The following is a 21,927-nucleotide window of genomic DNA, read 5'->3' as shown; positions in this document are numbered from 1 at the left end:
CCTCTGAACTCAGCATTTATTACGTGTATAAACATTTTGGTATTTCTTAACTTCTCATGTTGTGGAAGGGGCTGAGACCTCGGTCCTCATCTTAACTGTTAGGTGGCCGTGCGGGCAAGCTGGGTCACTTCCTGGCTCACTGCGCTCCTAACTGGTGAAGTTAAAACTTAGTGGTCTAGAGGGGTTGGCAACTACAGCCTGTGGCTTCTGGTTTTTGTATAGCCCTTGAACTAAGAATGGTTTTTACATTTTCCAAAGGTTGTAAAAAAAAAAAAAACAAAACAGAAGGATATGCAACAGAGACACAAAGCCTAAAATGTTTACCCTTTGCTAGCCTTTTATAGAAGTTTTGCATGTGGCCCCTTAAATTGCAAGAACCAAGAACTGTTACTTTGGTTAATAAACTATCTAGTAAGCACTAGTTCTGTGCTGTGGGGGATATAAAAATCTAGTAGTGGTGGCCCTGCCGTCTAGGTGATAGACCCTAATCCTGCCTTCCCCTCCTCCGATTCCACTGGCCCAGCTTCCCCTGGATCCTGACTGCTCACCGGGCAGCAGTCTCCAGCCACCCTCCTCTTCTCCTTTCCCTCAGTGTCTGTTCAAAAGCCCTCAGTGGTGTCTGCTCAGAGGCTTTCTGATTAGGTGTATTAGACTTATCTGGGGCACAGTTAGCAAAGCAGATTAGAGAACACTCCCCTGTCCCTTCTAATTCAGTAGACAGGAGCCTGGGAATATATATTTTTTAAACACTGCACAGGTAATTGTGATATGAAGCCCCCCTGAGAACCTCTGCCTGATAGAATATAATAGGAACTCAAAATCTGGCCCATCTACCCATCCAGACTTTTCTCCCTTCATCCTCTCTGTGTCCTGTATTCTGCCATACAGACTACATGACATTTTCCTGCTCATACCAGGCTTTCTCGTGCTGTAATTCAAGAGGCTCCTGTTTCCTAGAACCGACCTCCCAATACTGCTGGATGACCTCCTACTCATTCTTCAAGGCCAGCTCAACACTTGCTCCTCTGCAAGGTTGCTCCACCCACAACTCTGCTGCCCAGGCCCAGCTCTTCTTCCCTGCAGCTCCCAAGGCACCTCACATATGCTTCGTTTAGAGCCGGGGTCATAGGATCCCTTTTTTTGGTAAAGGGCCAGTAGTACCTTCAGCTTTGCAAGCCTTACTGTCTTTGTTGCAACTACTCAACTCAACGTAGCATCAAAAGCAGCCACAGACAATACATAATTCATGGGTGTGGCTGTGTTCCAATAAACTTTATTTACAAAAACAGGCAGCAGGTGGATTTAGCCAAGGGGCCATAATTTGCCAACCTCTGCTTGAGAGTACCCATCATACTTCATACCCTTGACACATGAGAGAGGTGAATATGTCTGAAACCTTCACAGAGTCTCCCATTTATAAAACCACTGTAATCATGCACTCTCTCCAGTTTCCTTGTCTGTTCATGGGAGCAATACTTATAGTTCATAGAATTGCTGTGAGGGGTAGAGGAGATCAGGTATCAAATGAGAGTAATAGTGTGCTGACTGCATCTGCCTGCCCAATGACTCACTCACTTCCAAATGCAGGAAGTGGTGCATATAGTGCAGATTTGTGCCCGAGTATAAATCATGTATCAGAGGCCACAGCCCTACAGGGCACCCAGCACAAGCATGCCAGGGCACAGGTCCCCAAACAGCTGTAACAGAGAGCAGTAGTAGAGATGGCAATGACCTTGGGAGATCAGTGAGGTGATCACTTACAGCAGGGTGACCAGGGGAAATTTATGGAGGAGGCAGAGTTTTAAGAGGCAGCTTGGTGTACGTGGCATACAGGCCATGGGCTTTTGTGTCAAGACTGGGATTAAAAATCCCAAAGCCCAATTTTGCCATTTTTTATCTGTGTGACTTCAGGTTAAGTTAGTAACTTTTCTGAACCTTCCTCACCTATAAAGTGGGGCTAGTAAATCACTCACAGAGTGAGGAGTGTAGATATTCAGTAAGATAATACGTGAAAGTGCTTGGCCTGCAGAAAGTATTTAGTCAACATCAGCTTCTCTTCTCTTTGAAAGACAGATGGGATTCTGACAAGCAATGGTGGAGGAATGATAGTCCGAATGTGGGGAATGAGAGGCAGCAAGAAGAGTACAGTAGTAGAAACAGGGTTCCAGGGAGAGCAAGCAGAACAGTTTGCCTAGAGGAAGGATCCACAAGAGGGCACAAAGGGTAGCAAAACTGAAAGCCAGGTTGGGGGTCATGATGGGGAGCAAAATGAAAGCATTCTAACCACTGCCCCACAGAACCTAGCAGAATGTGAGAGATTAGTAATTACTGAATTTGCCAAGTCTCAAATGCTCATAGAACGTGCAAAACTATAAATATTCATAGATCTCTTTTAAGGATCAAAGTATAACGTGGCCCAATTTGAACAAACTTCCTTTAACAAACAAGACTAATATTTAGTAGTCAAGGCACTCAGAAGTTTGCTAAAAATGGAAGCAGCGGTGAGTAGGAGGCTCGGACACCCTTTCACCCTCACTCCTGCCTAGTGCAATGCCTGGAAGCCCACATGCGGGGCATCAGAACTGGCAGGATGGCTACGACGTCACTCCCCACCCTGAGTCACATTCTAGCAGTCTGAGCAAGCCTTGGTGGTGAATAACTTAGCTGAAAGTTACTTCATTCCCGGAAGCAATACCAGGCATAACCAGGACCACCAACCAGCCCCCAAACTTCTACAAAGAAGGTCTTCATACTTGGGATTCTTCTCCCCAGGGAGGGGTTGGTTGAGGATGGTGGGCTTGGATGGTGAAGCAGGAATGACTTCCTGGGAGGAGTCGAGGCCTGCGCTCGGCTCAGTGCTCTGGCTGTCCTCCTCCAAAACCAATCTGCTTATTGTCATGCGCTTGTTCTTGGGCTGCAGTTCAGAGCCACCCTCACCCTCAGCAGGGGCTGAACTTTCGTTTTCATCTTTTCTCGGTCTCTTGTTTTTGAGGGCTGGTGATGGTGGGCACACTTTATTAGGAAATACCATATCTTTCTGGTCCAGTTTTGAGAAGGCTGCCTCAGAATCTTGTGCACTGGACAGAGTCTTGAAAGCTGCTTTCAGAGCCATAATTCCAATGGTGGTTGGAGTGTTCTGTAGCTGCCTACAAATAATACAAACATAACAGAGATCAGTTTCACCATTGTGGATGCTTGTCCAAGCAGCCACAACTTTTTCAAAGTGGGAAGCTTCAAATTAGAAATTCCTCACGTTGAGAACTCTTTATTTAAAAAAAAAAACAGAGAGGGTGCGTGATACAAGCTTTATTTATAAAAGCTTCCATTTATAAGTGTGTTAAGCAGAGGCTTTAAATATGATATGTAAGTTGCACTATGGAGCTTAAACTTCAAGTAAGAGAACCCTAAAGGAACTAGGGCCAATGATACTCCCTCCAGAGACCTCTTCAGCCTGTGTGCTGTCTAACCCATTAGTCTGCATGGACTAAAGCGGTGCTTTCCACAATGCAAGAACTCTGTGTAGTGCCTAACAACTACAAGTCCATCTGGACAAGCAACTGATAATCCAGCAATCTCACCTTGAAGTCTAAACTCTTCTTCCAGCTGTCCTAGTCCAACCCTCATGTGACAGAAGTAAAAGACTGGTCTCCATTCTGCCCTCTTTCTCCTACAATGCACTTATAAATGGGATCTTGAGAATTCTCAGAGTGAGAATAGTGCCACACAGTCTTGGAACAATGAGAAACTGCCTTTTCAAAATAAAGTTCATCTATCATTTGGACGTTTTAAGTAAAAACTGTTAGGAGAGGGCAAACTGGCAGCCTGCAGGCCAAACCCAGCTGGCAGATGTGTCTTGTCTAAGCTATTCAAGTTTTTTTTTTTTTTTTAATTGGACTAACCGCCAACATTCAAAAATTGGGAAATCTCAAAAAAATTTTTTTGGACGTCTCACATAAAAATTTGAACTGAAGTTTGGACATCTTTGGACATCTCACATAGCAACAATCACACGAAACTCGAAAGCATGCCCTCTCTGTGTCCCAGTCCCATGCTCTCAACTGTATTATCCTAGACCCACTTTGCTCCTTTACATCTCCTACTGGGCCCCCAAAGACATCTAAACGTGTGGCCTCTGCTTTGTTAACTGGTCCTGGGAATCTGATTCACAAGCTTGAACACTGCATTAAGAGATAAGGTATCAACAGGGAAGTACTGAGTAGATACAGGTGAGGCAAGGAGAGAGAAACAGAAGGAAAGAACTTTTGAGGAATAGCCAGTCAGGAACTTCTGTCAAGGATCTGACATCCCGTTTTCAATATTCCCATCTTCCCAGGATGTGCTCTGTATATCCCACAGTGCCTTCTACGAGTAACCCAGTAACATGTTAAGAGGTCAAACCACTAATCCTGCTCGAAGAAGACGACTATGCTTCCCACACATCACCCCAGTGTTTCAGCCAACATCACAAAAGGGCATCTCTCTCACCTGGCAGGTTCTCTGAGTGGCTTTTCCACAGGCTCTGGTGCTGGCTGTTTACCTTCCTTCACTGTGGTTGAGGTGGAAGACTCAGATTTCAAAGCCTTTTTGGCCATCTGGGAAAGGAAAGATGTCGTGAGGAAGAGGAAGTCACAGAATTTCATTAACTCTGCTTCTTTCACCATGAACATACTCAATATGCAAGCATGTTCACTTACAAATCCAATTTAGGCATAGACTAGAGGAGGACATAAAAAGGGAAAGAACTTACAAGAATTATCCCAAATTTCTTCCTCCCTTCCTTCCCTCAAAAAATGGCTCACAGTTTTCTGTACTAAAGGAGAACTCAATCTGAGTGGTGCTAAAAGCATCTTGACGTTACAAGAATTCCGAAAGGTTATTTTGGACAACAAATACTTAAATGATTTTACTTTGTATCGCCTCTTCTATCCTTCCAATCTCATCCCTAATTTAGTTTCTGAATACCTAATAGACCTTTGGGGTCATATGCAAAAGTCAAATCTTCTCTTTTTTGAAACTTAGGGATGACTGATGTCTACATTAATGTCTTTTAGTTTTGTATAGCATTTTTCATGACTCTGTTTCCACAAATGTTTTGCCTATTAACAACTCTTTGAAAATCCTTACTTGTACCACATGAAGCCCTGAGTAGGCCAATCTTACTCTAACTCCAGCTGCTCCTCTGTCACCCTCAGACTGAAGTTTTACACATTTCCAGTCAGTCCAGTGTCATTCCATTTTAGATCGCATGTCTGTAAGGAGTGGTATCTTAAGAGCTGAGAATTCTGTTCTCAACAGAAACAGTGACAGGTTATTTTCCAGTTACCTGAATATGAAGGAAGGGTTCCTAGGCCAGCTCAAGTATCCTGACACTTGCTCCTTGAACACTCCAAACTATCTGCTTTACAAATAATTTTGAGAGTTGCCAAATGATTGCTAGGATCACTGACACTATCCTGATATGGGCCTTGCAGATTTACTGTTAGGAACTAGGATAATTTGAACACTCTCAAAATCCTTGTTTAAAAAAAAAAACCCTCTCACTCAGTTCATGGTCCACCTTCTATGACAGACTAGGTTCTAATTCTTCCCTGTGCTGTCTTGGAGCCTCACTGCATCCATTCTTTGTGCTTATCCCTTTGATCCAGTTAAAGTATGTCTTCATTTGGCCTCTCTTGCTAATCATACTCTAGTCACACTTTTCTCCAGTTATGCCTCCTTCCTGTTAACAACCCCATCATACCACATCTATCAAACCACTCTTCCTCTCCCAAACTTAACTCAGATTTCATCTCCTTTGAGAACCACCATCAATTGTAATTGAATGTTCTCCTACTTTAACCACACAGATGAATCACACATAGAGGAAGTAAAAATGGGAGGTGAGGGAAACCAGGAATGTTGCATTTGCCTCTGCCAGGATCTCTGCTTCTGAATATTTAAGGAATTTAATTAAGAAAGATAGCACATATAATTCAGTTTTTTCTACACATTTACTCTTTTCACTTTAAAAAGAGCTGTCCTTTTCTAATTGCCTACACATCCTCCAGGCTACATCACAGTTATGGGAAGAGAAGGCCAAGCCCCACCGTGAGGAGGTAGGGCTCTGCATCATCCAGGTGACTCTCCAGGAAGCGCAGCATCTTCTGCTGGAAGGTTTCGTAGGAAAAGTTCTGGATAACAGGGTGGGCCAAGTTCTTTTCACGGATAATGTTCAGGAGATCATTTCTCAGCTTCTACACAAAGGACCAATTTTTGCAACGTGAGAAAGAAAAACTCCAGTAAAAATTCAATGATGATGAGTTAAAACAATGCTATCAGAACTTTCACAATGCTGTCAATGAATATCACTGGTACACATATAAGAAGGGAAGCCTACCACAATGTAGAACAGGTCAAAAAATTACTGATCAGCCACAGTAGGTTACTATGTAGCTATAAAAAAAAAAAGGATGAAGAACTTAGGATCTAAAGTACCTTTATACTTTTACATAAAGATTTTTAAACTTCCAAAAAAGAAAACCAAAAAGGATGAAAAGCTCCCTATGTACTAATATAAAAAGATCTCCAAGATATATTAAGGGAAAAAAGCAATTTACAAAATGCTCAAATTAGTGTGTAGAATATGCTCACATATGTATATGGGAAGAACAGGAAGAATGGATATATGTGTATGTCTGTATATATACACACATGCATACTTATTTGCTTGCATATGCACAGAATATCTCTGTTAAGAATAAAAGAAAAAAACATTGGTTGCCTCTAAGGAGAGGAACGAGACGGCTGAGTCAGACATGAGAGAATTTTCACTAAGCTCTTTTGTTGTACCTTTCGAATGTTGTATTACATATATGTATTACCTTTTCAAAAACTGAAAATTTATATTTATAAAGGAAAAAAAATAATAGCAGGGTACCAACAGAGCTTTTGACACCAGAAAATAGAGGAGTTAAGTCCTCACCAAGGCAGATTCTCAAGTCTGCAGGATCAGCGTTTATGTGAAGTCAGAAGTGTTAATACCAGTGCTGATCACTAAAGTTCAGTCAGAAACCTGACAGAAATGGGCAAGTAAATGATTTATGTAAATTTTCAAACAAATTTTTGAAAAGTAAATAAGTCTTTTCATTGTAATCAGATCATCATATTCACTTTTACATCATTCTAACAGTAAGTTATTCTGGATATAAAAGGCAACATGCTCAAGGTGCTGAATGTTTAAAGGTGAATATTTAGATAACATTCCTGACAGGGAACCCTTTCCCTGTTTCCCCACAAAAGGCAATGAGCTGGATTTAGGTCATGGGAGCAAAAATATATCAAACTTACCTGAGTTGTGGGGTCCTTGGACATATGTTTTTTCAAAATTTTTGAAGCCTTTTCAAATTCTTTGTTTTTGATACAAATAATGACTGCCTACAAAAGGGAGAAAAAGACTTTTTTTAAACTGTTGTAATAATGAAAGGTATAATTAGAATATCAAATATCAAAATAAGCTCAACTAAAAAGTAAAACTGAGTTTTACATACCCAAGAACTTTTTCATATTCTATCAAATTCCTGTATTTAAAAACTAACAATTATTATTCAAGCGTATGAACAACCGTACCCTCTCTTTCAGTGTGTAAGACAGTAGATTTTCAACGTTACATTGGATTAAAAAAAAAATAGCTGATAAAGCAAAATCTGATCTCCTGGATTACAGACCATTTACCCAATCTGAATAGGGCCTCCTAAGGAAAGGCAAAATGGACAGGAGTCATCCCAGGTCCCCAGAACAATTGGTTTTGTTCTTTTTGGATGCAAAAGCTTTGATGTAATGGGGGGAATGAGAGGAGGAGATACTGTTGCGGGGTGGTGGGGGGGAGGGGAATACTTTGCTGACCACAGAGTTCTGTTAGTTCCATTCAGGAAAGGCCTGAGGCCAGTTCGCTAGGAGAACCAGCACAGCCTCTCATACTGTAAACCACAGCGGGCCAACTCCAGTTAAAGTGTGCAGGGAATTGCTGAGACAAACAAACCCAGCTCAGCCACAAGCAGCAAAGAAAGAGGACAAAGTTTCAGGTAGGATGAGAAGGTCTCATCAGCCACAGAGAAAAAGGAGAATCCTTCGGTCAAGAAACCCCAAGAGAACATATGTAGAGGGCAAATAACAGTGATTGAAAATAAAAAGGATATTTAAAAAACATATGTGCACTTTTTTTAAAAATTAGAAAAGCGAGGAAAAATTGGGACCACCTGGAGTTATCTAACAGGATAAAGTAGCTACCTTAAATCCAGTCTCAAAGAAACCTATCTCACACATGAAAAAGGGAAGGAAAACTGGTCCATAGTTATTTTCAGTCTTCACAGGGAAGAATTTAAGGAGAAACATACAGACCAAGAGAAGGAGGACTAGCAAGGGAATTCAGAAAGTACAAATCTCTGGTGCTTCTGTCCTCCACATGCTGAACACAGCCATAAAGGGCAAAGGAAACTGGTGTCAAACGCTTCTGAAGAACAGGCACAACACTAAGTTCCTACTGCCAGGGAGGGAACAAAGTAAATAAGTCTTTTCATTGTAATCAGATCATCATATTCACTTTTACATCATTTTCAGCAGAAAAACAATACTAAGACTATACTTACTTTCTTGAAGCATACAAAGGTTTTACTTTTTATAAATCGTTTAAGTCCTACTACGTTTTTTTTTTAAAGATTTTTTTTTGATGTAGACCATTTTTAAAGTCTTTATTGAATTTGTTACTATATTGCTTCTGTTTTATGTTTTCGTTCTTTGGCCACGAGGCACTGGAATCTTAGGTCCCCAACCAGGGATCGAACCCACACCTCCCAAATTGGAAGGCAGTCTTAACCACTGGACCACCAGGGAAGTCCCAGGTCCTATTATGTTTTAAAGTGTTATTTAACTTGCATAAAGTAAAATTAACTCTTTTTTGGCATACTGTTCTAACACATGTTATCAACTTCTTTAACCGCCACAATGATACCAAAAAACCATGGATCCAATAAACCTCCCTTGTGCTGCACTCTGTAGTCACCTCCTCCCCATCCCTAACCCCTGATCTTTTCACTGTTTCATCTTTTCAGAATGTCATATAAACGGAATCATACAGTATATATGAAATCACACAGCTTAATTTTTAAAGGATGTAGCCTTGAGTCTGGCTTCTTTCCCTCAGTATAATGTCCTGGAGATCTATCTGTGTTGTTGCATCATCAGTAGTTCCTGCTATCTTATTGATGAAGCAGTGTTCTGTTGTATGGATGTACCAGTTTGTTTATCCATTCACCCACTGGAAAAACAGTTGGGTGGTCTGCAACTCTGGTGATTATGAATAGAGGTGTTAAAATATTTACGTACAGGTTTTGGTGTGACCATAACTTCATTTCTCTAAGGTAAATACCCAGGGGTGGGACTGCTGGGTCATTTGGAAAATGCATGTTTATAAGAAATGGCCAAACTGTTTTCCTGAATGGCTATACCATTCTGCACCCCATCAGCAATGTATGAGGGTCCCAGTTGCTCCACATTCACACTAGCACTTGTTAGTGTTAGTAGTTTCTAAAGTTTAGCCCCTCTCATAGGTATGTCCCAGTATGCTCTGTGGTTTTAATTTGTATTTCCCTATTGACTAAATGATGAGCATCTTTTCATGTGCTTATTTGCCATCTGTGTATTCTCTTTGGTTGTTTTTTAAATAGGGGTGTTTGTTTTCTTGTTCATTTTGAGAGTTCATTCTCTGAAGTGTTTTTCTCAGAAGTTTTAATTTTGATGAAGTCCACTTTATGCTCTTGTAGATCTTGCTTTTAGTGTCATATCTAAAAACTTTTTGCCTAAGTTCAGGACATGAAGTTTTTTTTTCATGTTTTCTTCTAAAAGTTATAGCTTTACATCTTACATTCATATTATGATCCACTTTGAATCAATTTTGGTATGAGTTGTAGGTCAAGGTTCATTTATTTTTTGCATAGGGACATCCAATTGTTTTAATTCCAGTTGTTGAAGACTATCCTTTTTCCGTTGAATATCTTTTTCCATTGAAATGCCTTCACATTTTTTGTTAAAAATTGATCAGTCATATTTGTGTGGGTCTATTTCTGGACTCTCTTCTGTTCCACGAATCTATATATCTACAGTCATGAGTACTGTAGCTTTATAGTAATTCTTAAAATTGGGTAGTGAGTCCTCCAGCTTCATTCTTCTTTTACAAAATTGTTTTCGTTAGTTTAGTCTTTTTTTTAACCTTACCATATGTCTTTTAGAATCAGTCTGTATCTACAGAAAATCCTGCTGAGATTGTGATTAGAATTATATTAAATCCATAGATTAATTGGAGAGAACTGACATCTTAACTATATTAGGTCTTCCAATCCATGAACAGGGTATGTCTTTCCATTTAGTAGGTTGTGATTTCATCATCAGCATTTTGTTTTTTTCCACATACAGATCCTACACATGTTTTGTTAGACTTATACCTAAGTATTTTTCTTTTCTTTTTTGGAGCTATTGTAAATAACTGTTTTGGTAATTTCATTGCAGAATTTTCATTTTCATTTCATTTCACTGCTAGCATATGAAAATATGATTGATTTTATGTGTTGATCTTGTATCCTACAGTCTGGCTAAACTTACTTATTATAGCTTTTTTGGTATATTTCATGGAATTTTCTGTATGGATAGCCATGTCATCTGGAAAAAGGGACAATTTTATTCCTTCTTTTCCAATCTGTTGCCTTTTATTTTTCTTGACTTACTGCACTGGCTAGGTCTTCTAGTATGATGTAGAGTGGAAGTGGTGAGAACAGACACCTTTGCGTTACTTTGGATCTTAAGGTCAGAGCATTCCATTCTTCACCATTAACTATGATGTTACCTGTAGTTTTTTTTGTAGATGCCTTTTATCAGGTTGAGGAAGTTCCCTTCTATTCCTGGTGTGCTGAGTGTTTTTACCATGAACTAATGTTGAATCTTGTCAAACGCTTTTTCTGCTTCAATTGATATGATCATATGCTTTTCCTTTGGACCAACAGGGTAAATTACAGTCACTGATTTTCAAATATTGAACCAGCCTTGCATTCCTGGGGCTTTAGTTTCCCTATTCTGCCACACACTAACTGCATCTGCATCCAGGACTAAGCATCAGGATAGACAGTAAAAAAAAAAAAGGAATGGAATCCACTTCAACTTCTGGGAATCACAGCTCCACTGCTAAAGAGAAAGGGTTCTCTTCCTTTACGTTTAGGTGCCTGCCCTCCTGCCTCTGTCATCACTGGGTCACTGCTGCTACCAGTGTAGTATTGCCTGGGTGCTAGGATAGAGAAGGGAAAAAAGGAAAAAAAAAAAGAGATTTCTTCCACCCTCTCTGACCCTTAGCAGATACCCTTTCCTGCTCTTCAGACCAGAGAGAGCATCTCTTGGAGTTCTTTCTATCCACACCTGGGGTGTACTTCCAGGTTTCAGGATCCTTCAAGTCCAGGCCTGGTGATACTGGAAAGGGAAAAAATGGTAATCTACTCATCACCAGTTTGGTGGACCTTCATATTCTGGTCTTCTCCATTTGCTTACTGCCCTTTACATTTCTGAGTTCTCCATTCATTCTGTCCAGGATTTATACTTGCATTAAGAAAGACAGAAGAAGGGCTTCCCTGGGTCCAATGGTTAAGACTCTGTGCTTCCGCTGCAGGAGGCACAGGTTTGATCCCTGGTCAGGGAACTAAGATCCCACATGCCACGTGGTGTGGCCAAAAAAAAAAAAAGAAAGAAGAATATGCTTATCTATCTTTCCCAGAACTGGAACACAGCTCCTACTATGCTTAATTTGTGAAACAAGAAAGGAAATGTGAATGCTTTCAAAATCTTAATTGAAAGTCTGCCTCCAAAGTCTGTACTGTGAGCTTTTTTAAAACTATGCATTAATTTCCTGGGAAGTTTTTTCATTTTTGTTTTTTAAGAGATCAAACTTTGCTTTTTGAAAACTTGAAAGTTTTTGAAATAAGTATAATTTCTTCTCTTATGTTTCTGTTAAGGTTCTTACCATCTAAGCAATAGCAATGGTCTCTGGCTAACTTAAACAAAAGGGAAATTCCAAGCACAGATTTTCAATATAGGTGAGATAGGTTTATGTTGGAGGCAAGGCCAGAAAGGACATAAGAAGAGAAAACCAAACTCACAGAAGTGAAGAAAGGCTAAAAAAGCAAACTCACCAAAGAAACCAGGCTGTTATGGGAAGCACAGATGCTCAAAAAGCCTTGACAAAGCTTTTTGTTTCAAGAATTAAAGTTTTAAGACATTGTGTCTGATGCACCAGCCCCTCAAATGTGGTAAGGTCCTCAAAGAAAATCAAGGTGCTATTACCAAAGGTGCACAGCAAAAGCAACACCTAAATGCTTCCCAAGAACATGCCATATATGTTACTCTCTCCTGTTCACAGAAATCTGAGGCATCTCTCTTTTAGTTATGAAAAGAAAACCAACGTAGTCTCAATACTATTATCAGCTTACAGAAGCAATTCTCAAACTTTTTGGTCTCAGGACTCTTTCTTTATACTGTAAACTGTTAATGAGGACCCCAAAGAGCTTTTGTTTATGTGGGTTATATCCGTTGTATTCACTGTATTAGAAATATAAAACTGAGAAAAATTTAAAATATTTATTAATTCATTAAAAAATAACAAACTCATTACAGGTTAACATAAATAACATATCTTTATGAAAAGTTACTTATTTAATAAGACAAAAGTTTAATGAGAAGGGTGGCATTGTTTTACATTTTTCCAAATCTCCTTAATATCTGGTTTAATAGAAGAAAGATGGTATTCTCATATCTGCTTCTGCATTTCTTCTGTTGTGATATGTTGTTTTGGTTGAAATATATTAAAAAATCTGGCCTCACACAGATATAAAATTAGAAAAGGGAGTAGTATTTTAATAGCTCTTTCAGAAAATGTGGACAGTCTTCTTTGACTCTACACCAAACTTTGGCAAGTGAACTCTTCATCGTTATTACACTAGAATCTGTTAGTCTGTCTTGTACTTTTAATGGATCTGTTACCCATGAATGATTTTGCAATACAATTCATCGATCATTTGGAAATTACTGGTTTACTGAGTTATGATCTTCCAAATGTTGATACATTTGTTAAAAATCTTTTTAAAATCACAGTTGTTAATATCACCATCAGTCATATCAGAAAAGTCTGAATATTGGGAAGCTACCAAGCACATGAATATAAGTTTTCCAAAATTCTAATTTTCACCTGAAAGCTTGAATTTTACCTCTGCCAACAAATACTGTCACTTGTTTTCCTTGAAGTGACTGCCAGATTACCACATCTGAATAACCAAAGTTTGTCAGTTATTTCAAGTAAAAATGGTATTCCATTACAAAAGCAGCTAGATCAGCAGCATGCAACTCAATCACACAAGTACTTATCCGGAAGAAAACCATCATGTTTTGGTATGCAGCAGAAATGCTACAGAAAAACTTCCTATATTGTCAGACGAAATACTGGAAAAACATCTGCTCGAGACTTAATAAAATTAGTAATTTTTACTGCTTCATCAAAGACATTCTTAATTGAAACTGGCTGTTTTTTATTTTTTAAACTGCAAGCATGTGGCAATGAAGAATACAATGACTACCAGTACAATTTACCACTGCCTTGGTCACGGTCACGCTAAGGCACCAGAAATTTTACCCATCACTGTTTTTGCATCATCAGTGTAAATGTCAGTGCACTGAAAACCTCAACTAACATTTTGGCATTATTATAAAGAAATTTTTGACCCCTGAAAGGGTCCCGAAGACCTGCAAAAGATCCCTGGATCATACATTGAGAAGCTCTAACTTAACAAACAACTTATTTGATAAACTTTTTAAAAAATTTAATAAACTTTAAGATAAATTGCTGTGATACTTTAGAGATCTTAAAAATGCATCAAAAAGCCTCAATGAGCCTATGCATTCCAAGGTAACAAATTCTATGACTAAATGAGAAATTAAAAAAAAAATAAATCAAAGAGACATGTGATACGGTATCATTTAATAACTTGGATATCAAGGTAACTATGGTAGCCAGCCTCTAAGGTGGCTCCCAATGATACCCACCTCCTGCATAGTGCCATTCCACCCACAAATCCAGCTGGTCAGGTCTGTGTGGCCAAGAGCATATGGCAGAAGTGGTATGTCACTTCTGAGATTAATTTATAAAAGACTACAGCTTTCTGTCTTGGGCTCTTGTTCTCTGGGATCCTCTAGGGGAAGCAAGCTACCTCGTTGTAAGTAGCCCTACGGAGAGGCGAGGAGCTGAAGTCTCCAGCCAACAGCCAGCGAGGAAGTGAGTCCTGCTAACATCCATGTGAGGGAGCATGGAAGCAGACCCATCAGCCCTGGTTGAGTCTTGAGATGACTGCAACCCTGGCAGGCAGCGTGACTATAACCTCATGAGAGACCTCGAGTAGGAAACACAGCTAAATCACTACCAGCTTCTTGACTCTTGGAAACTGAATGATAATATTTATTGTTTTAAGCTGTTAAATTTGGGGTTAATTTGTTACACAGCAGTTAACAGTAATATAGTAACAAGAGATCTGGTACCTGGTGGAAAATGAAAAAGCAGAAGGGAGTCAACATAAGAAAATGGTTGACTATTTTAAGGGAATCTGGATTTTGCTAATAGATTTTTCCTAATGAAGCCCCCAAACAAGAGATCTATGAACTTAAATAATAAATATTCAACTGAAAGATAAAAGCCCACAGACTCTACCAGAAGAGCAGCCAGAAGACAGATCTATACCCCTTGTGTTCTGGAGGAGTTACATTTCTGAATTAGCTGGCTACTTAACAGTAGTTACATGAATTACCCTGAACTGGTACCACTTCTTCCCATCCAAAATATCCTTAGCTATTCTGAAAGTAGCCCTGGATTTCTCCTCCCTTGCTAATATGTCTTTTCTGGTATTTTACCTCCAACACAAACCTGACTTACCTATACTAAAAATCTATTCTTGCAATCATTCCTCCTTGGAATTGGAATTTTCTAAGCATTCTTTGTAAGACCAACAGTAGTTCCTGCCCAAGGTCCTTAACTGAATAAATAAAATATCTGCACCCCACACACAGTTTTTTAACTGTTGTTTTTTTAAACAGGGTGTCTGAGTACCCAGCACATAGCCAAGGGACAGAAAGTCTTTGCTAAACAAGGTTTTGTCCCTTACCACCCCCCCCCCCGCCCCCAAGATCCCGTCCTTTTACGAGGTGCTGTTATCTTTTCTTACCAATTTCCTTACTTTTACCGCCAAGGCAATGCTGAGCTGTTGTCCTTCAGTCCCCACCTCTGCATCTGCTTCCACACCCCCAGCCTTGGTTATTGGAGAAGAAAAAGCTTTTTCTGACTGGTTTCCATGGCTGCTTCAATGTTTTAAATATAAATAAGTTCCACTACTTGAAGCTACCTGAGCCATGACATAGTTCCAGTCCCAAATTCCTAGACACTCTACAAGCTTTTCTCTTGTCGAGAACACTGCCTGCGCCAGCCTTCTACCACTACTGTTTTTCGAAATGGCTGATATCTCAGCACCTCTGATTCTGTCTGTTCAGGGGAATGTTCCCTAAGCCTCTTTCTGCAACTGCATGAAAGAGCTCAAAGCAGTCCCACATTTCCCAAGGCACCAGCTATTCTCCTTGGTCTATAATAAACAAGGGTGACAAGATCCTAGGCCAGTTACTTTTAGCCCTTTCACGATGCTGCTCTGAATGGTAATAATAACCTACAAAATGTCATTCTTCAATGCAAACTCACTTCCTGTGTACTGTGGCCCCTCCTGCCAGGGCCACTAGGGAGACCACCAAAATCACAAAAGCTGAGCACCTGCCATTAACAGTTCTTTCCAAGTCTGGGCTAGGAAGGGGTCACCTGATGAAATAACATCTATGTGTGTGAGTTATGTGTTCTGAGTGTGCTCACTTGCTCTCTCTCCATCCCTGTTTGTCTTCTACCCCACACACAAAAAATAAGCACTGATCCTCAAAGACCTCTGATCTTTGGTAAAAGAAAAAAAATTTAAAATAGAGCCTTACAGCCTCCTTGACCAGTTTTCTACTGGATTCGACCACTGCCTCTGTCAGTGTAAATTCCGTTTTAATCATCTCCAGCACATTGATAGCTGATTCCAGTGGTGTGAGCTCAGCCTCCATATCAAAGGAACAGTCTAGGACAAAGAGCACAATTTTCACTTTAACCTATTTTCTAAAGAGCAGAAGAATTATGTTCAAATATATATATGTATATATATATATAGAAAAGAAACATGCAAATATAGTAAGATTTGCATTTAATCTGCTGACATACTGGCTACAGGCTTACAAACATGTTAAGGGTCCAAATTCAAATCCATGAATTTCAAGTGACTAATTTTCAAGACAGGTAAAAAGTTATTTTTTAATACATGCATCTGTATCTCAAATGGCAGGATCAGATACAAACGGCCAGAAGCTAAAGATCATTTTGCTAAACAGCTGTCAAGTTCAACTTAGGAAAAGAAAAAAAAAGTGTTCATACTTTAAAAACACTCTACTATGGAGGAAAAATGGCCATCTTCACATAATTCACTTTAGATAGCAACAAAGTTGGGGCGAGCAAGAAACAGGTGGGAGGAAATAAAAAACACAGAAAAGCAGCCAACAGAATACTAAGTGGAGAAAACTAAGGCCAGAGAATAAACACCGTGATTGAAACATAGTAGCCCACCTTAACCCTGAACCCTTCAGTCTAGGATGTAAGTTTGAAAACAACGTAACCCTAAATAAGTAAAGCCCAGAGAAGAACATAAAAAATAGCCATACCTAAATTTTCCCCTTCTTCAATGCGCGACAGACACTGCATAACCCGCAGCAGCCGAGACACGGTATGTTCCTTCCCCAAGGGCCTGACAAGCAAAGCTGGGAAAGAAGACATCGTTGGCTCGGCGACCCCCAGCCGCTGCACTCGGGCCCCACAGATCACCTTCCCAGGAGCCCCAGCCTCCTTCCCCAGGCCCGGCCCTCACCCTGCATGATGTCCCGGATCTGCCTGAAGTCCCCGTACCGGCTACTCCGAAAGGCCCGCAGCGCCTCGTGGAAGTAGAACTTGAGCACCCAGCGGTTGACTGCCTCCTCCAGCCGCGCCTCCCCCGCGCCCCGCTCCGCGGCGCCCCCCAGCCCCGGTGCGTGGCGCCCCCGCCGAGCCCGCCCGCCGCTGCGGGACGCCCGCCTGCCTGCAGCCCTCCCGCTGCTGTCGCTGCTCCCGCCTCCTCCCGCCATCGCGTCCGATCGCTGCGCGCCCTCCCTGCCGGGACGCTTCTTCGACTGTGACGCCGCCGGGTCACGCACGACGCCCGGGCCGGAAGCGGAGCCCGCCGTCCCGGCTCCCGCGGCCATGATATGGACGGCGTTCCGAGCCGCCCGCGGGCTTCTGGGAGGGCAAGGACCGGTCGCTCCCAGCCTTCCTCTCGGACCCCGTAGTTCCCGGTGTGTCGGCCGCAATGCCTGCTGGGACTTGAAGTCCATGCTGCCCAGACGGGTAAACCAACGGCGGTTGGCGGTGTCAACTTTGCTCCGAAATTGTGGAACGCTATACTAGAGACGCTGGGCTGTGTATAAAATATTGAAAGATAAATGTGTGAAGCTTATTAAACATTTTTAAAATCGTGAAATGTAAAATGCAGAGAGGAAACTTTATTAAACAAGTTTACATTTTAACAAGTAAAGCAAAAGGCCAGTGTTAACCCAGCCGAGGTCAAGAAATAGAATATGGCCGGCACCGCAGGAACCTCTAAGACATATAAGATGTATAATTAGAAAAAAAATTTTTTTTTCTTAAAATTTTTCTCTTTTTAAATTTTTGTTTTTTCTTTTTTAATTCTTTTTTCTAAGACATAGTTTTTAAATTACAAAAATAGCATATTTAGAACAGTTAGAAAAAATAATAAACACGTTAACATTTAAATCAGCCATAATCCCACATGAAAAGGTAAGTTGACATTTAGGTTTATAGCATTCCAGTGTCTTGTATACCTATTTGTGTGTGTGTGTGTGCGTGTGCGCACGCAATACTGAGATTATACTATGTATATTTTATATAACCTTCATTTTGCATTTCTCCATGTCATTAATTTTTTTTTCTACAGTATCTTTAGCAGCTACATAGCATTCCAATATATGGATGAACCAACGCCTTCTTTATCTAAACCACTACTGTAAGACGTTTAGGTTATTTCAAAATTTTGCAATTCTAGACAGTCTCAATATTAGAAACATCCTTTTAACTGTATCGTTGCAGAAATTCATAATTATTTCCTTAGGATAATTTCCTTAAAGTAGAATTACTGAGTCGAAGAATACGCAGTAGAACACGGATCAGAACATTCACTCATCACTCATCACTCTTCCCTTTTACTTTTGAACATGGTGCAGACTCCTTAAAATGACTTCTAAAGCCTGAAGAATTCGCCTATTTGCCAACCTCATTTTGGGCTCACGTTTTGTGTGTGTGTGTATACAACTTCTATCATTTCCTTTTCACCTACTACTCAATTTGCCCAGAGCCTTCATCTTGTCCATTCCAGCCTAACTAAATCCTTCCCGTTCTTCAAGCCTCACTTAAAAGACATTTCACCCTTTCTTGACTTTCTGGATTAGGTTAAATCCCCTTGCTGCTCCCTCCTTAGCACCTCCTACTTCACCCTTCCTGAAATACGTTCTTCACAGTTAGCTCCTTTGGGGGCTGGTACTCTGTCTTGTTTTTTACCCTGCATCCCAGAACCTAGCCCAGGGCCTGTCACATTTCTTGAGGTTGGATAAAATTGAATAGGCACGTGAGTAAGGATTTTGATACATGTTGAAAAACTGTACCACCAGCAAATTATATTTACTGAAATTTAATTTCATGTCCACCAACAAACTACATTTACATTTACAGGAACATTCTTACAGCTGCTTCCCATTTCTTAGGTGTTTGTGTCATGATTTTCTAGATACAGAACAGCTGACTACATAATCTTATGACTGCACAGGATACTTTCCCTGAGTTCTTTTCTCCCTTTCTATCCTTGTAGATAGGCCTGGAGAGGTCCCTTTCTCCTTTTCAAGTCTGTTCTTGTCCAACCCCAGTTCCAAATCCACTTCCATCCTCCACCTTACTGGACGTGTTCCTGAGCCTTACTTACTTCTTTGCATTTCTGTGATGGGTTTGCCACACTGACCTTGGAGAGCCTGTTCCCCACTTCTTCATTGTGTGTATCACTGTCTTCCACATCTACCATATCTTCCACAGGCAGAAGAGTGGGTGAGTAAGGGGCATTTCCAAAGGACTGGATAGGCCTTGAGTGGTGTAGGAAGGAAGTAGGGACATAGGATGTAAGCCAACTATCAGTATCTCTGATGCTCTTGGAATTCACCACCCAGTATCTGGACTAAAGAGAGAAATCCCATTTCTGGTGGGTGGGTGTGCCTCCTCCATGGGAGGCCCAGTAACTGGTCTAGCTTCAAAAGCTGTTCTACCAACCCCACTGGACTAGAATCAGCAAAGATCAAGTTTGGAGTCACTAAAGGACAACTCAGGAGGGCAACTGGCAGCATCAATGAGGACGTGAAATGACATGATGGATCCTTGAATGAATTAGACACGGACCTTAATCTGTACAGTATTCCTGATCTGACAAAATCTTTGTATGGTGAACATTCCAGAATAGGGGAAGAGGCCTGTCAGTCTGACAGATCTTTGGTGAGTGTGGCTACTTTGTGATCCCAGTCTGCCTGCCTTAACCAGGAGCCAAATTACCTGCCTCAGATCCTGACTGTTCCATTTGCTAGACATGTAACTTTGAGCAAGTTACTTAACCATCTCTGTGCCCCTGTTTCTTCATCTGTCAAGTACAAATAATAGAGGTACCTCATGGTGATTGTATGAAAATTAAATGAATTACTATTTCCAGTGCCCTTAGTGAAGGGCTTGGCTTGTTGTGAGGACTCAGTAAGTGTGAGCTATTTTTATTAACTCACCCATTGCCTGCCTGAAAAGTCTTTCCTCCTCTTCTCTATCAAAAATCTTCTCATTTTTCTTTTTTTTTAAGTTAAGGTATAACTCACATAAATTGCATAAATATTAAGTGAAAAGCTTGATGAATTTTCTCCCCATTTTTCAAAGTCCGACCATTATATGGTTGTCCCAACATCACTCTCTTCCTTATCACAAATACCTAACTCTCATCTAAGGAATCTGATTTGAGGAATTTCAGGACTTCATGCCCTCTCCATGGGCACCAGCAGGAGGCAGTGTGGTATAGGGGAAAAGCCACAGTCAGCATGTTAAGGACCAAATAGGCTTATCCTGGCCCAACAACTTAACAGGAGTACCTCAGAGATATTGCAGATTTGGTTCCGGACCACCGCAATGAAGTGAGTCACACGAATTTTTTGGTTTCCCAGCGCATATAAAAGTTATGTTTACACTATACTGTAATCTATTAAGTGTGCGATAGCATTATGCCAAAAAAAAAAACACCTTAGTTTAATAGTACTTTTTTTTAATGCATTCTTTTTTTTCTTTAATTTTATTTATTTATTTATGGCTGCATTGGGTGTTCGTTGCTGCGTGTGGGCTTTCTCTAGTTGTGGCGAGTGGGGGCTACGCTTCGTTGAGATGCGCTGGCTTCTCATTGCGGTGGCTTCTCTTGTTGCGGAGCACAGACTCTAGGCACGCGGGCTTCAGTAGTTGTGGCATGTGGGCTTAGTAATTGTGGCTCAAGGGCTCTAGAGCACAGGCTCAGTAGCTGTGGCACACGGGCTTAGTAGCTCCGTGACATACGGGATCTTCCCAGACCAGGGCTCGAACCCTTGTCCCCTGCATTGGCAGGCAGATTCTTAACCCCTGCGCCACCAGGGAAATCCCCTTTAATAGTACTTTATTGCTAAAAAATGCTGTCATCTGAGCCTTCAGTGAGTCATAATCTCTTTGCAATAGTAGCGTCAAAGATCACCATAACAAATATAATGCTAATAAAAATTTTTGAAATATTGCAAAAATTACCAAAATGTGACACAGAGAAACAAAGTGAGCAAATGCTCTTGGGAAAATGGTGTCTGTAGCCTTGCTCCACACAGGGTTGCCACAAACCTTCAATTTGCCAAAAACACAATATCTGTGACCCGCAATAAAACGATGTATACCTGTACTGGCTTGGGTAAGAATTTAACCTCTGGAAGCCTTGTTTTCCCAATCAAGGACAAGAGGCTACCAAATGGACCCTTCAGAGGGTTGTGGTGAAGATAAATAAGGCCTATAAACAATGCCTGATATATTCCAGTTAAATCAGTAAGGTTCTAACAAATAAATAATACCCAGTGTCAGGGAGGGTGCTGTGAAACAGGCACTTTCAGCCAGTGCCGGTGAGAAGGTAAATCAGTACAACTTTTCCGGAGACCAACCCAGAAAAAAGAAAAGAAAAGCAAGAGCCATAAAAATTCCATTTTTTAGAAACTTATCCTATGGAAAAATCATAAATGAGCACCAAGATTTAAGTACAAGGATTTTTCATCACAGCATTACTTATTATGTACAAAAAATTAGAACTGAAACAATCTGATAATAAAATTATTTACTAAGTCATTCATAGTAAGGAATTTTATTTGGTAATAAAAACTATGCCCCCATAAAATAAATAAATAATTATGGACCCAAAGATTATTTCATGCTCAAGATATAATAAGAAGAGAAAAAGGTAGAAACATATAATGTGACAACAAATTTATGGACATAATAATCATATAAAATTTTTTTTGCACATTTACTACTTATCACTTACTATGCTAGGGTGCCTTACATCTGTCATTTCATTTAATTTTCACCAAAATCTTATAAAAGAGGTCTCATTTTACCAGTGTTAAAGATGA

General features: G+C 40.4%; 2 protein-coding genes across 6 annotated transcripts in view; one reads left to right on the top strand and one right to left on the bottom strand.

Annotated features, from left to right (window-relative positions):
- NIP7 (nucleolar pre-rRNA processing protein NIP7) overlaps positions 1-21,927 on the top strand; it is a 68,080-nt gene that overhangs the window by 16,531 nt on the left and 29,622 nt on the right. The gene's annotated exons all lie outside the window — the stretch shown is intronic.
- Positions 1-21,927, bottom strand: part of TERF2 (telomeric repeat binding factor 2) — a 36,085-nt gene that overhangs the window by 5,535 nt on the left and 8,623 nt on the right. For 3 of the 5 annotated variants that reach the window (XM_082369884.1, XM_082369883.1, XM_082369881.1), the window contains exons 2-8: positions 17,046-17,627; positions 16,843-16,938; positions 16,078-16,208; positions 7,327-7,413; positions 6,087-6,233; positions 4,486-4,592; positions 2,754-3,146 (exon numbers count right to left, since the gene is read on the bottom strand). In XM_082369884.1, coding sequence (XP_082226010.1) covers positions 2,754-3,146; positions 4,486-4,592; positions 6,087-6,233; positions 7,327-7,413; positions 16,078-16,208; positions 16,843-16,938; positions 17,046-17,544 — 1,460 coding nt within the window. In that variant the 5' untranslated portion in view covers positions 17,545-17,627. Of the gene's footprint in view, positions 1-2,753; positions 3,147-4,485; positions 4,593-6,086; positions 6,234-7,326; positions 7,414-16,077; positions 16,209-16,842; positions 16,939-17,045; positions 18,525-21,927 lie in introns of those variants that run through there. The other 2 variants (XM_082369882.1, XM_082369885.1) reach the window with 2 other exon arrangements.

The sequence above is a fragment of the Balaenoptera borealis genome, assembly GCF_965194805.1.
Source record: "Balaenoptera borealis genome assembly, chromosome: 19".
Classification (NCBI taxonomy): domain Eukaryota; kingdom Metazoa; phylum Chordata; class Mammalia; order Artiodactyla; family Balaenopteridae; genus Balaenoptera; species Balaenoptera borealis.
This window is presented reverse-complemented; position numbering and strand designations above follow the sequence as displayed.